The sequence below is a fragment of the Dendrobates tinctorius genome, unplaced genomic scaffold (assembly GCF_039654945.1).
Source record: "Dendrobates tinctorius isolate UK_male_01 unplaced genomic scaffold, ASM3965494v1 ptg000060l, whole genome shotgun sequence".
Classification (NCBI taxonomy): Eukaryota; Metazoa; Chordata; class Amphibia; order Anura; family Dendrobatidae; genus Dendrobates; species Dendrobates tinctorius.
In genome coordinates, this window is record NW_027361728.1 from 8,481,711 (window position 1) to 8,497,566 (window position 15,856).

The 15,856-nt window shown below is 42.0% G+C and overlaps 1 protein-coding gene across 1 annotated transcript in view; it reads right to left on the reverse strand.

The window, feature by feature from the left end:
- LOC141092487 (probable cation-transporting ATPase 13A5) overlaps positions 1-15,856 on the reverse strand; it is a 93,703-nt gene that overhangs the window by 20,207 nt on the left and 57,640 nt on the right. Inside the window, exons 19-23 of the mRNA XM_073578660.1 lie at positions 12,563-12,732; positions 11,403-11,525; positions 6,837-6,916; positions 841-883; positions 378-487 (exon numbers count right to left, since the gene is read on the reverse strand). Of these exons, the coding sequence (XP_073434761.1) occupies positions 378-487; positions 841-883; positions 6,837-6,916; positions 11,403-11,525; positions 12,563-12,732 (526 nt within the window). The remainder of the gene's footprint in view (positions 1-377; positions 488-840; positions 884-6,836; positions 6,917-11,402; positions 11,526-12,562; positions 12,733-15,856) is intronic.

Genomic DNA, 15,856 nt, shown 5'->3' on the forward strand with positions numbered 1-15,856 from the left:
GTTATGAACCACACAAAGGTAGTAATCAAAACTAAACGTCAACCTGAAAATAATAATTTCTCTTTTAGCTCCATGAACAGAAAAGTATAAAAAGTACTGGGTCTCAGAATATGATGACACAAACCAATTTTTATTAAAAAAAATAGTTTTATTTTTTTAAGTAGTAAAACACAAAAAATACAATTTGGTATCATCACATTCATATAAACCCACAAAATAGACACAATAATCATAGTGTCAAAAAAGTGACCACAATAAACAAACTTGAGTTCTATTTTTTTTTTTACATTGTGTACTGTAGAAGACACAAGGGAAATGTTGTAATTAATATAGCAGCACAAATCATAAGAAAATTGCTTATAAAAGGGTTTGCTTACTTGAGCAAGTCTGGCACACACTTAATGTTAGTGACATGAGAGTTAAAAGGAGCAGCTACTGAGGCCTCTTCTACAGACAATGAAATTCCAGCATTGGCCATTTTCAAAGCCTAAAAAAGCAACATAATCATTATCATTCGCAAAAAGGACTACTATTACAATATCGGACCATGTACACAAAAAAACTATTGAAAAATCCTCCTTAGTCACCAAGGCAAACCAGACCCAAACATACGGTAGCTTGCACCATTAATATAAATTCATTTGTCATTAAAATAAATATTCCGAGTGAATGGACTGTTCTTCTTGCTGTGCTGTATGCTCTGACCACTCCGATGTCACCTTCTAGATGCTTCATCTCCCCTTTTTCAGCGTGAGTTTCATGGGCAAACTGACAGACTGTAATATGAGCTCTATTTAACGCACTGCCAATAAATTATCAATATGAATAGAATGCACTTACCGCACAGTCATTAGCTCCGTCTCCACACATCCCCACATAGTAACTGGCAAAGAGAAAATTATTGTTATTATTGGATTAATCAAACACAAATCACAAGCAAGGATAAACTTAGGTATTTGGGCTCATTCAGAAGTCCATTTTTCTTATAGGAGTTCCTAGAGTAGTCTATGGGGCCGTTCACATGTCTGATTTTTTTTGCAGACAGTGATAAGCGCAAAATCGCAGACACATGTCCGATATTGATCAGAGTGCTGGGTCAAAATCAACAATGCCAGTCTATGGGTCCATGAAAAAATCAAACAGTGCCTGCTTGTATAATGTGTTGGTCAAGGCCTGGAGACTGCCTGGGTATTACAATTGTTTTTAGGTGGTGAAGTAGTCTCTCTGATTTGCGAAGTTGCAACAAAATAAAATACAGTTCATTGCTGCATGTGTTCGAGCATCTGTACATGCAACGCAAGACCTCTTTCACACGTCCCGGTGATTCCTGTACAGGAAAAAACCAGTACTGTTGAGATCCATAGTCTGTGTACATATGCGATCCATATGAACATATGAGACATGTGTGTATCCGTTTGCTGTCCGTGCGTCACATCTGGGTGCTGTCCATGTGCCATCCGGATGCCTGTGTGACACGTACCAGCATCTGGGAAAATCAGTACAGTTTGCGGTTATCCCAGTCGCCGGGTGCTGAAGGCAGCTCTCATCATTGTCTCTTGATCTCCCTGAGATCATCGCGACAAAGAGACAATGATGGGAGCTGTATTCTGCAGCAGCTGTGGAACTCCTGTGTAAAATAAAGAATTAAATTAAAGAGGGAAACCCCGTGACTGGGGGCTAACATTAATAATCTGAGACAAGGGACGTTATGCCATAAGGTTCTCAGGCTACTAATAACAAGTCACAGCTGTTTGATTAGCCTTTACTGGTGAATTTACTAGGGACCCCAGAAAAAAATGATATAGGGTCACCTTATAAATTCAAACCAGCAAAAGCTAAACAGACAGCTGTGGGTTGATATTAATATCTACGGAAGGTGTCAGAGTTATTTCCCCCTTCCCCAGCTACCAACATCATCCCTCAGCCACCCCATAATTGATGCATCCATAAGATGCACCAAATCTGGTGCTTAGTCTCGCTCTTCCCACTTGCCCTGTAGTGGTGGCAAGTGGGGAAATATTTGTGGGGTTGACGTCAGTCTTGTATTGTCAGCTGTGTCAGGATAACTCAACTTTTGCTTCCACTTCCAGTTCCAATTAGGAACTTGCAGTCAAGGAAATGCACTTAGGATAAGTTGTCACCGGGAAGGCTGCCTAGTCACGTACTGGCTATTGGGCACTCTGCAGTGAGGGTGGTGTGTATATCACCAGCCCCAGGCTGTGAATACATACACAATCCTCCAATCCGTCACTGCCAGGGTTCCCCAATAACACCGGAACGCTATGCTGCCACAAGTTCCTTGTTTGATACCAAAGCCTATATCGGTAGCAGGATTTTGCACGGAGTACGTGTCAGTTCGATCATAGAGCAAAAAGAACGAAACTAGTAAATTTATAAGTTTACTCCAGAAAATATCGGCAGTGTTTACAAAAATACGAAAGATATTACAAAAAGGAGAGAAAATTCAATTTGTACAAACAGAAATAAAAGGGATTAAAATATGAAACTTACTCTTTCTCTGTCACAGGTATGATGTGTCGAAAAAGGGAAGGAGAGACCTCCCAAAGAAAATGGAACAGCTGCACAGTATGTTGTCTAGCTGACTCTCAGGCATCTGACACCTCCTTAAATGTGAGTTTCATTTTTATGCTTTGACCACAAACCTAGGGATTCCTCCCTTGCTAACCTCACCGGTGGGCTGTGTTCAAGTACATACACCCCTTTTGGAAAATTTTTAAAACCTCCTATCTTCGATATCTTTGGCTGGAAAGCTCACAGCGTGACGATAAGGGCATTATATTTTCCCTTGTGAATTTACAGTACCTTTCTTCTGAGACTAAACACTTAATGTCTGTGTGTTACTGGGGGCATAAACATGTTTCCGAGGTTTATGAAGGCCCTAAAGGCCGCAAAACGTTGCCATGCATAGCTCTACATGTCTCGGTCCTGGAAATCAATGTTCACATTTCTAGGATTATTGCATGTTATTAAATTCAACCAGGAATATCATGCCTGATAGACAAAGGAATCTTTTGGAGGGAAAAAAACACACTTAACTCTGCCAGAGCAATAAAAGTGACCATTTGCTGAAGGGAGTGGGGAGTGGATAGAATTTCACAGAGGCAGACAGAGGGGGCAGCAGCAGCATGAGGGGGATTGCAGTGGGTACTGGGTTTTTCACAAACCAATGAGGGGAGGAGTAACAGTCAGCTCTGTATGTGTACATAGGATGATAGGAAATAATACATATTTTCCTGACAAGCTGACATCAAGCCCAGGGGTTAGTAATGGAGAGGCATGTATAAGAGGCATCTATAATGTGAGACCAGAGAAAGAAAATAATTTATTTTCATAAGAAAGGTGAAGGCTATAAGCAGATCAGCAAATCTTTACTTATCAGTCAGAATGCTGTAGCAAAAGTCATGCAAAAATTTAACAAAGATGGAACTGCAGCCATCTCACACAATCATCCTGGCCGACCATGGAAGTCAACACCTAAACAGAAATGTGTTCTGATGAGGATTGAGAAAAGTCAACATGCAAGTTCACTTTAGTTGGATAAAGTAGTGGAAAGCCAAACTGGGGTGAGTGTTTCTTGCGACACAATATGGCGTACACTGTAAATGGCATGCATGGGCGTCATGCACAAAGTTAGCATCTTCTAAAGCCTATGCACAAAAAAGCCTAACTATAATTTTCCAAGGCCCATAGTGAAACATATGAAGAGTACTAGGGATCTATATTCTGGAATGATGAGAACAAGATAAATGTTTTTGAAACTAAGGACTTCAAACATTATGGTGTCGCAAAGGTGAGGAGTTAAAACAAATATACACTCACTGGCCACTTTATTAGGTACATCTGTCCAACTGTGTGTTAAGACTTAATTTCTAATCAGCCAATCACATGGCGGCAACTCAGTGCATTTAGGCATGTAGACATGGTCAAGACAATCTCCTGCAGTTCAAACCGAGCATCAGTATGGGGAAGAAAGGTGATTTGAGTGCCTTTGAACGTGGCATGATTGTTGGTGCCAGAAGGGCTGGTCTGAGAATTTCAGAAACTGCTGATCTACTGGGATTTTCACGCACAACCATCTCTAGGGTTTACAGAGAATGGTCCGAAAAAGAAAAAAAATCCAGTGAGCGGCAGTTCTGTGGCCGGAAATGCCATGTTGATGCCAGAGGTCAGAGGAGAATGGGCAGACTGGTTCGAGCTGATAGAAAGGCAACAGTGACTCAAATTGCCACCCGTTACAACCAAGGTAGGCAGAAGAGCATCTCTGAACGCACAGTGCGTCGAACTTTGAGGCAGATGGGCTACAGCAGCAGAAGACCACACTGGGTACCACTCCTCTCAGCTAAGAACAGGAAACTGAGGCTACAATTTTCACAAGCTCATCGAAATTGGACAGTAGAAGATTGGAAAAACGTTGCCTGGTCTGATGAGTCTCGATTTCTGCTGCGACATTCGGATGGTAGGGTCAGAATTTGGCGTAAACAACATGAAAGCATGGATCCATCCTGCCTTGTATCAACGGTTCAGGCTGGTGGTGGTGGTGTCATGGTGTGGGGAATTTTTTCTGGGCACTCTTTGGGCCCCTTGGTACCAATTGAGCATCGTTGCAACGCCACAGCCTACCTGAGTATTGTTGCTGACCATGTCCATCCCTTTATGACCACAATGTACCCAACATCTGATGGCTACTTTCAGCAGGATAATGCGCCATGTCATAAAGCTCGAATCATCTCAGATTGGTTTCTTGAACATGACAATGAGTTTACTGTACTCAAATGGCCTCCTCAGTCACCAGATCTCAATCCAATAGAGCATCTTTGGGATGTGGTGGAACGGGAGATTCGCATCAGGGATGTGCAGCCGACAAATCTGCGCCAACTGTGTGATGCCATCATGTCAATATGGTCCAAAATCTCTGAGGAATGCTTCCAGCACCTTGTTGAATCTCTGCCACGAAGAATTGAGGCAGTTCTGAAGGCAAAAGGGGGTCCAACCCCTTACTAGCATGGTGTACCTAATAAAGTGGCCAGTGAGTGTACATGATGCCTACATTGAAATATGATCCTGATCTGAACCCAATCGAACACCTATGGAGAATTCTGAGGAAACAAGTTGAGCATCACTCTCCATCAAGCATCCAGGATCTAAAGAGGTCAGCCTCAAAAACTGGAAAAAGATGTGGTAAAATGTCGTCAACTTGTTCATTCCATGCCTAGAAGACTTAGCGCTGTCTTTAAAAATCGAGGCGGTCATACAAAATACTAGATGTAGTTGTTTTATGTTGGGTATTTTAATTTTTGCATCAACTAATTTGAGTAAAACTAAAGATTATATATGAAAGTTACTATATTTTGTGAACTTTAAGATGCACTAAACAATAAGATGCACCACACGTTTTGGGGAGGAAAATAGGAAAAAAACATTAAAATAGCTATATATCTTATAGTCCAAAGTGAGCCGGTGGTGTAGCAGTGTCACAGGAGGCAGGGTCACTGCTGTGGGCCCTGGGCTAGTAGGAGGCGGTGTCCAGGCGGTGCGAGGCTGGGAGCTCTGGGCTAATTGTTGTGCCGAGACCTAAACCTGCACATATGCTGCCTCCGGCAGTCTTTTTCCTGAAGTCCACCACCAGAAAACCAATTGGGCAGAGCGGGGACTCTGCTCCTGCCTCACCATTTACATTTTCTTGAAGCCCAGGTCCTGCAGCCTTGCACCGCCAGGACACTCCCTCCTCCCAGCCCAGGACCGCTGGCTTCCTGCAGCAGTGACTCTGCCTCCTTGTGACCCCCACCCTCATTTTCCTCCCAAATTGGGGAAAAAATGCTACTTAGCGTTTGCAAAATACAGTATATTAATAACTTAGCTTTCAAATTATGGGTTCTAAAAATGTTCTATGAATTTAGGTCTTGTCAAAATTTTGGAAATTGTTCTTGTGTTCATTGTACTCACATATGCCAAGCAGGGTATGTTAGGCTACTTTCATAGATCAGGTTTTTTCCGACAGACAGGATCCAGCTATTTTTAGAAAAAACTAATCCAGCATAAATTTTGGAGAACTGAAGAAACGGATCCATTTTTCTGCCGGATCCGTCTAGCAGGTTTATATCAGTTTCCTGGTGGCTGGCCAATTGGATCTGAGCATGCATAGAATTAAAAAACGGATCCGGTGGTTGGATCCGTCTTTTTCCGGATCCGTCGCCCATAGACTTCCATTGTGGCAAAAAGCTGGAAGCGCCGGAACCGACGCTGTCCGTTTTTTTGTCGCAGACAAAAAACGTTACTAGAGACATTTTTTCCAGATGCCGGAATCAAAATTTTTGCCGGATCTGGGGAAAACCGGAAGAAATGGAAGGCCTTGCGGTGCGATCCGGCACTAATACAATTCAATGAGAGAAAATACGTATCCGGCGCCTGATTTCACCGGATCTGTTTTTTCTAAAAATAGCCGGATCCTGATGTGTGAAAGTAGCCTTAATGATATGCAAGTAAAAAAATTGAAAACTAAATTTTCCAAACATTATGATTTATCAACATTCAGTTTGAGTACAACATGCAGAAATTCATGCACTCACGCACCTTGGCAAGCTGAATGAACTTGGGCACTCAAATCATCAAGATCCACAGCTAGCAACTCCCTTTGTATTGATAACATGCAAAGTCATGTAAGTGCATGTATTTCTGAACATGGTGCTCATAACCTCTACCGAACAAATGGAAATGTTTTGAAAATTTTATTTCCACTTTTCCATCCCCTCACTGTTATCTCCCAAAAGACATACTGTGCTTATTTTATCCTTTTTTGGATATTCAATAACACTTACTCAAGCTTTCGAAATTCATCTATAATTCCTGATTTCTGCCCAGGGGACATTCTTGCAAAAACAGTTCCATTCATCAATATCTGTTGAAAAAAAGGAAAAATGTTGTTTCGTATAAAAAAAAATAGTATGGTTGAAAAAAAGGCACAAGTCCACCAATTTTAACCAAAGGATGAGAAGTGGTATAGGTACATCCTTAATTCATGACCCAGTATGCTCTTTAGTCTTTTCAGGTGTTGATCCACAGAATCAACATTCAAAACAAGAATTTTATATGTGTAGATAAATATTTATTTATGTTATTTTCTAATGAAAAGTCACAAAAGTGACTCGATTACTGCAACATCCTTTTCTTTGGCTTCCCTGCTAACACCCTCGCACCTCTCCAGTTCATCCTTAACTCTGCTGCCTGACTCATTCATCTCTCTCCACTGTACTCCTCCTCTTCTCCCCTCTGCAAATCTCTTCACTGGCTTCCATTCCCTCAGCATATCCAGTTCAAATTACTAATACTGACCTACAAGGCCATCTACAACCTGTCTCCCCCATATGTCTCTGAGCTAATCTCCCATTTCCTTCCCTCACGTAATCTCCTGTCCTCCCAAGACCTCCTTCTCTCCTCCACACTTATTCGCTCCTCATCCAACCGCCTCCAAGACTTCTCCCGATTATCCCCCATCCTCTGGAATTCTTTGCCACAACATGTCCGACTATCAACCACATTCGGATACTTCAGACGAAACCTGAAAACCCACCTCTTCAAGAAAGTTTACAGCCTGCAATGACCCCGCTACCTCCTCACCACTACCGGAGATATCCTCTCAACCAACAACGGAACTGTTGCAACCCCCCAAACCTACTGTCTCCTTCCCCACCATCCTGTAGAATGTAAGCCCGAAAGGGCAGGGTCCTCTCTCCCTCTGTATCAGTCTGTTATTGTTAGCTTGTTTGCTGTAAGTGATATCTGTAAGTTGTATGTAACCCCTTCTCATGTACAGCACCATGGAATCAATGGTGCTATATAAATAATAATAATAATAATAATAATAATAATAATAATAAAAAGTCATTTTTTAAATCATCGATGGCTCCCGCTAAAATCAGGTCACTTGATTACGCTGCTGATATCACTCTTCTGTGCCATGTAGGACATTATGGGAAGAGCTCCAACAGAGTTGAAGAAACTGAAGCTTTATTGTAATGTAAAATAAGTAATTTATTGTGACAGTATGTGGAGAGGGAGTTTGAAGAAATAATAGCATGGGGAGGAAACAATATGAGGAGTGGGATGGGGGAATGTATGAGGACTATGTGGAGGGGGCGTTTGAGGAGATAATAGCATGGGGAGGAAATAATATGGGGAGTGGTATGGGGAGGAATTTATGAGAAAGTATGGGGAGTGATGGGGGAGTGTGTGGACTGGGCAGTTCACTCTGGGGGACATAGAGTGAAGAGGGGACCCAGTATGAAAAGAATAAGACAGTGTGGATGGCTTGTACCATAGTAGGGACAGTGTGGGGGTTATATTTTGTGCAAGGAGCACAGTGAGGGTCAACTATTTAGAGGATGAGCATAGAGCAGATATTTTTATTCAGGAGCATAATAATTAAAAAATAATAAAATAAAAAAACAACAATACCCATACCTCTCAGCCATTCAGTCAGGTCCTCCGCTGCAATCCATCACAAGGGGTTAACTAGTTTACAACTGGGACAGGTGCTATTGCTACCAGCCCCGCTGTAAACCACTGCAGAATGAATGAAATCTGTGTCTGTGCAGGTGCCCCGGCTGATAGGAGATGAATTGAGTAGATGCGCCTTTTCTGGAGTGGCTGGAGGCAGATTGTTTTAGCCAGGGGGAGCCAAAAACAATGGTCCCTCTCTCGGCTATTAATATCTGCCCTCAATCACTGGCTTTCCCTCTCTGGTAGAGAAAATACCGCAGGAGCCCACACAATTTTTTATATCGAATTTACCCATTAAATTAACACCTACATGTCAAAAATTTTATACACACACACATACGCTAATCTAATTATTAGCCAAAGACATATATAAAACTAAATGAAGTGAAATGCTTTACTGAATTTGTAAACCATATGTCATTTCATGTCGAGTTTTGTAATGATTTTACAGAAGCCGGTAATTGATTTAGTGGCTATTATGCTATGTAGAACTCTATGAAATATAAAAATATATATATGTGTGTCTCAAAGACATACATATAAATATATATCTATATATATGCACAGTATATATGTGTATTCTATGTGTATATACAGTGGGGAAAAAAAGTATTTAGTCAGTCAGCAATAGTGCAAGTTCCATCACTTAAAAAGATGAGAGGCGTCTGTAATTTACATCATAGGTAGACCTCAACTATGGGAGACAAACTGAGAAAAAAAAATCCAGAAAATCACATTGTCTGTTTTTTTTTCATTTTATTTGCATATTATGGTGGAAAATAAGTATTTGGTCAGAAACAAAATTTCATCTCAATACTTTGTGATATATCCTTTGTTGGCAATGACAGAGGTCAAACGTTTTCTATAAGTCTTCACAAGGTTGCCACACACTGTTGTTGGTATGTTGGCCCATTCCTCCATGCAGATCTCCTCTAGAGCCGTGATGTTTTTGGCTTTTCGCTTGGCAACACGGACTTTCAACTCCCTCCAAAGGTTTTCTATAGGGTTGAGATCTGGAGACTGGCTAGGCCACTCCAGGACCTTGAAATGCTTCTTACGAAGCCACTCCTTCGTTGCCCTGGCGGTGTGCTTTGGATCATTGTCATGTTGAAAGACCCAGCCACGTTTCATCTTCAATGCCCTTGCTGATGGAAGGAGGTTTGCACTCAAAATCTCACGATACATGGCCCCATTCATTCTTGCATGTACCCGATCAGTCGTCCTGGCCCCTTTGCAGAGAAACAGCCCCAAAGCATGATGTTTCCACCACCATGCTTTACAGTAGGTATGGTGTTTGATGGATGCAACTCAGTATTCTTTTTCCTCCAAACACGACAAGTTGTGTTTCTACCAAACAGTTCCAGTTTGGTTTCATCAGACCATAGGACATTCTCCCAAAACTCCTCTGGATCATCCAAATGCTCTCTAGCAAACTTCAGACGGGCCCGGACATGTACAGGCTTAAGCAGTGGGACACGTCTGGCACTGCAGGATCTGAGTCCATGGTGGCATAGTGTGTTACTTATGGTAGGCCTTGTTACATTGGTCCCAGCTCTCTGCAGTTCATTCACTAGGTCCCCCCGCGTGGTTCTGGGATTTTTGTTCACCGTTCTTGTGATCATTCTGACCCCACGGGGTGGGATTTTGCGTGGAGCACCAGATCGAGGGAGATTATCAGTGGTCTTGTATGTCTTCCATTTTCTAATTATTGCTCCCACAGTTGATTTCTTCACTCCAAGCTGGTTGGCTATTGCAGATTCAGTCTTCCCAGCCTGGTGCAGAGCTACAATTTTGTTTCTGGTGTCCTTTGACAGCTCTTTGGTCTTCACCATAGTGGAGTTTGGAGTCAGACTGTTTGAGGGTGTGCACAGGTGTCTTTTTATACTGATAACAAGTTTAAACAGGTGCCATTACTACAGGTAATGAGTGGAGGAAAGAGGAGACTCTTAAAGAAGAAGTTACAGGTCTGTGAGAGCCAGAAATCTTGATTGCTTGTTTCTGACCAAATACTTATTTTCCACCATAATATGCAAATAAAATGAAAAAAAAACAGACAATGTGATTTTCTGGATTTTTTTTTCTCAGTTTGTCTCCCATAGTTGAGGTCTACCTATGATGTAAATTACAGACGCCTCTCATCTTTTTAAGTGGTGGAACTTGCACTATTGCTGACTGACTAAATACTTTTTTTCCCCACTGTATCTATTTTTTCTATTCTATATTAAACATGTGAGTGTGATTTTACTGTATCACTCACTGAATGGCCGGCTTTTGCTAAAGGACACCAGTGCATATTTTTCGCAAGTCACATGTCTGGTCCGTGTATAATCCATATTTTTCTCGCCCCCATAGACTTGTATTGGAGTATTACGGGCGTAATACGCTGACAATCGCAGCATGCTGTGATTTTCTCAGCCCATGTAATACGGCCGAGAAAAAAAATCGGCTGATGGGAGCTGCCCCATAGATTAACATTGGGACGAGTGCAATGCGTTTTTTTTACGCATAGCACTCATCCGTATTTCTCGCTAGTGTGACGATAACCTTAGTCTTGAAATTGATGATGGTCCTGACAAAGCCCTCACATAAGGATTTGCACAAGTCTATATCCAGAGATCTATGATTAGTTTTCCAAGATGCTTGGAACATCCTACTTGCTGAGTTCCTTTAAAAAAACAGTATAAGTGTACCTAGAAGAATTAACTCTTTGATAATGGTTTGAAGACAAAGCATGATCACCACTCAGTTTCTGTTTTGTTAATAAACTACTAACGTTTCTATTTTCAAAAGAATTCTTACTTTGCAGCATTTTTACACACCTGCCTAAAATTTTGCACAGTGCTGTATTTGCATAGAAAGGACAACCGCTTGCATTTGCCACTTACTTTTGGTAACAAATCAGCAAAGTATTTCTCCAAATTTTCATAAGTCTTCCCACTCATTGAAAAATGATAATCACTGCTTTGTGTTTTGCCATCCAAAACATCTTCAAAACTGATGGATATGTCCTATAAAATATTTTATATATAATTAGATACATCACTTAAAAAGTTAATGCATCACACTAAACAAAATAAAATTATTGAGCCAAAAGAGCATGTCCTGGATAGCTAAAAAGTTAGACAAGTTAGAGAGATATAATCAGATAATACATGAGGCTATATATTATTTTTGTTGCTGTTTTTATTTTACCTGATACTTGAGATGATCCAATCAATTTCATGAGAACTGAATTTATGTTGAATTTTAGAAAACTCCGCTAATTCAAATAATTTGCTATTTGATTTGCGCAAATCACAAATGCCCAGCACCATTTTACACATTGCATCAGTGACAAAAGGCTCATATGACTTCAGACACAACCGTGTCAGATGCTCCATAATGTCTTGTAGTTATTACGTCACATAGCATATCTATGTCAATCAGGAGCATCTAACATAGCCTGTATAAAAGTAGAGGCTGGGAAGTCAGCAGCCATTTCAAGGTGATTAATGATAGCCAGATGGTGTCAGAGCTCAGCAATAGAAAAAGAAAGAGAAAACCTTAAAACATTGGGCAAATGTCCTGAAGTGTAATGTGTTTAATAACTGCAACACTGAAAACGATGAAGGTAGAAGTCTGTGGATAATGTAGAGATTCAGTTGAAAGGGGAAGAGAGGCATTTCTAATGCTAATGCCCTAGCAAGCAGTTATCCAGCACAAAATGTTTAACAGAAAGAAAATCTGAAATCACTGTCAGTCAGAGTCGGTGTGGGGGTTAATAATTATTTGTTTGGTTTTTTTTAAATACAAAACAAAAATTCCCCCAAATTCATGCACTTAACGCTGAAGGTGTCTTGTGACCTATATGGGATCTGACAGTAAGTTCTTTCAAACAAATATTGCTACATTTTGGCTGCCTGCTTAGTTTTTTTTATTTTATAGAAGTCCTGATAGCCTATTAATATTAAGGGGAGAGTGCAAAAGTATTAATATTGACAGAAATGTGAACAAGCAAGTTATCATTTTTGAAACACGGTAAACAAACATAGAAAATTGACTTTACCTGCAACAATTTATCATTTCCTACACTCTGTGGATATTCGAGAAGCTTCCAGGTGACAGAAGCTGTCATGTTACGGTCAGGACCATTTGCTTCCACTAGAATCACTTTGCTGCCATCAGGAATCATTCCACAGGTCTTTGCAACTGTAGTTGCTGTTTGGATATTGTCACCTAAATAAAAAATATATATTATTTAAAGGGATATTCCTACCATATAGTCAGCATATTGCTAGCATCCAATCTCTGAAAGCGCCACCAATTCTGAAAATAAAGAAGGTAGGTTTCCCTGCATCTTCCCAGTCTCTTGGCTGAGCAAGGAGAAGAAGGTGTACTACTCATTTAAATGGGTTGTACTGTACAGGACTTATGTTTATGTTTACTATGGGCCTAAAAACTAAAAGGCAGGTAGTTGCTAACAGAGTCCACTACCTGCCTGTTCTCTCAGGCGCTGGCTCGGAGTGGTCACTCACCTCTCTTACTGGTGATTCCGCTTCTCCACATCAACATAACAACTTTTACTGGCTTTTCTGTCAAAGGAGGGTGACTGCCGACATCATGGTGATTGACAGCTGACTCCCTGCAGGTAGGTAGCAGGGAGCCAGCTGTCAATCAGCATGAATTTCACAGTTACGCCCGTCAACAGAGCAGAGCAGAGTAAAAGCCATTACTTTGTAGACGTGATGTTTGCGGAAGGGCCTGAATTGCTGAAAGAACAGACCACTCTATGCCAACGTCAGGTTAGGAACCACCTGCCTGTCTGCCTGCTAGCTCTTAGCACCATAATTAAAGAGAAATCTAAATAACACCTTTAAAATGAGCCTTCAGACAGCTAACCTGCCCAGCGGGTGGCCAAGGTATAACATTGCAGGGAAAAATAGCACTGTGCCCCCATTATTCTCAAGATTAGAGGGAGGTCATAAAGTTATAACATGTTCTAGTTTTACAGACATTACAAATATTGAACATAGATACACAACCTTAAAGGTATTATATGTTGTATATGTTCACTGCGGCTATGAATAAAAAAAATTAAATCTAAAATATTAATTATAGTCTCTCTTTACTAAACAGCAAAATCTCACAACTTTTCATGAGATCTCACTGTTTATTGAGGAGGGACTGCAGAGGGGAGTGAGACTATATGCATTGCTACAAGGAGCATCTCTTAATTTCATGAAAAAAGTTTTCATTACCACTTATCTATATACATAATTGCCTTAAATTGTCTGTCATCAACTTACGTCTGGATGTCTCTGAATCCTGCAATCCAATGGGCCGCACCGGAAGTACGCCGACTGCCATTTTGGAAAACCCAAGTGATGCCGCTCGGATCCAGGACACAGCTGCGATCCCTAACGCCGCTGCGATCTCGACCGCTGCTCAGATCCAGGCCGCCGCTGCGATCTCGAATGCCGCTGTGATCCAGACTGCCGCTGGGATTTCAGCGGCCGCTCGGATCCAGGCCGCCGCTGCGATCCCAACCGCTGCTGGGATCCAAGCTGCCGCTCGGATCCAGGCCACTGCTGCGATCCCAACCACCGCTGGGATCCCAGCTGCCGCTCAGATCCAGGCTGCCACTGTGATCCCAAACGCTGCTGCTATCCCATCCACCGCTTGGATCCTGGCCGCTGCTTGGATCCCAGCCGCCGCTCGGATCCCGGCCGCCGCTGCGATCACGAGGCTGTGAAAGGGGTGTCAAGAGGGGTTATAACGAGAGGGGTGTAATGAAGGGGGTATAATGAGAGGGTGTAATGAGGGGGTGTAATGAAAGGGATGCCGCTGTCGGATCCCTGCCAGGACCCACCGCCTGACTACACGCGCCGGATCCTGCCACTGCCTGCCCACCCACCTCCGTAGAGTCACAGCTAGCAGGAAAGACTGCGGCTTGAGGCCTGTGCTGGAGATTGGGTGCGGCCACCTTCTTTCCTGCTGGCTGTGAGAGGGGTGTAATGAGAGGGTGTAATGAGGGAGGAGTAATGGGAGGGATGCCGCTGCCAGACCCCCACTAGGACCCACCGCCTGACTACACATGCCGGATCTTGCCGCTGCCTGCCCACCCACCTCCGTGCAGTCACAGCGGGCAGGAAAGACTACAGCTTGAGGCCTGTGCTGGAGATTGGGTGCGTCCACTCTCTCCTGCACAGGCCGCAAAACACCATCTTTCCTGCCAGATGTGACTGCACAGAAGTGGGTGGGCCGCCACCCCCAGTGCCACAAAGCAGCCCCCATCGTGATGTTACTGCCCTCCCGATACAATAGCATTGGGCACACATCTAGTAATAATAATAATCTTTTTATTTATACCTATCTTCACTACCTATTACCATGATCATCAGAAGTAAATACTTTGTCAGTGCTCCTGTGGTTGTGATGGGAATATGGAAACATGCTCTGTCAGTGAAATTTGTTATCAGCTTCTGTGGTGGATCAGGGAAATGCAGTAGATATAGTTCATTTCAACTTCAGCAAAGCATTTGATAAAGTATCTCATACTATCCTTACTGAAAAAATGACCAAGTATAGGACTGACAAGGCTACAATTTGATGGATTACTAGATCAGTGATTGTACTCATAGAGTGGTAATAAATGGTTGCACATCCAATTGGAAGAGTGTTTCAAGTGGAATACTATAAAGTTTTGTCTCGGCCCCATTTGTATAAATGATCTAGATAAGGGAACCAAAGACAAACTATTTAAATTTGCAGACAATGCAAAACTAGGATGGATAGCTAACTCTAGAGAAGACAGAGAAAGGATTCAGAAGGATCTAGATAAGCTTGAACAATGGACAGCGACAAATAGAATGGTATTTAGCTGGAAGAAATTTAATATTCTATATCTGAGCAAGAAAAATGAAAATTATTACATCTACAAAATGGGAGGAATAGAACTAAGCAACATCACAAGTGAAAAAGCCTAGGGTATACTAATAAATCACAGACTGCATATGAGTCAACAGTGTGATGCAGCAGCAAAAAAGGCAAACACAGTTTTGGGATGTATTAAGAGAAGCTTACAGTCTAGATCAAGTGAAGTAATTATCACCCTCTACTCCTACGTGGTCAGACCTCATCTGGAATACTAGGTCCAATTCTGGGCACCACAATTAAAAAAAATGAAAAACTGGAGCAACTGCAGAGAAGAGCTACCAGGATAGTGAGCAAACTACAAACTATGCCCTACGAGGAACAGGTAAAGGATCTGGGAATGTTTAACTTGCAAAAAAGAAGGCTAAGGCCTCTTTCACACATCAGGTTTTCGCCGTCAGGCGCGATCCGGCGCTTTTGACAGAAA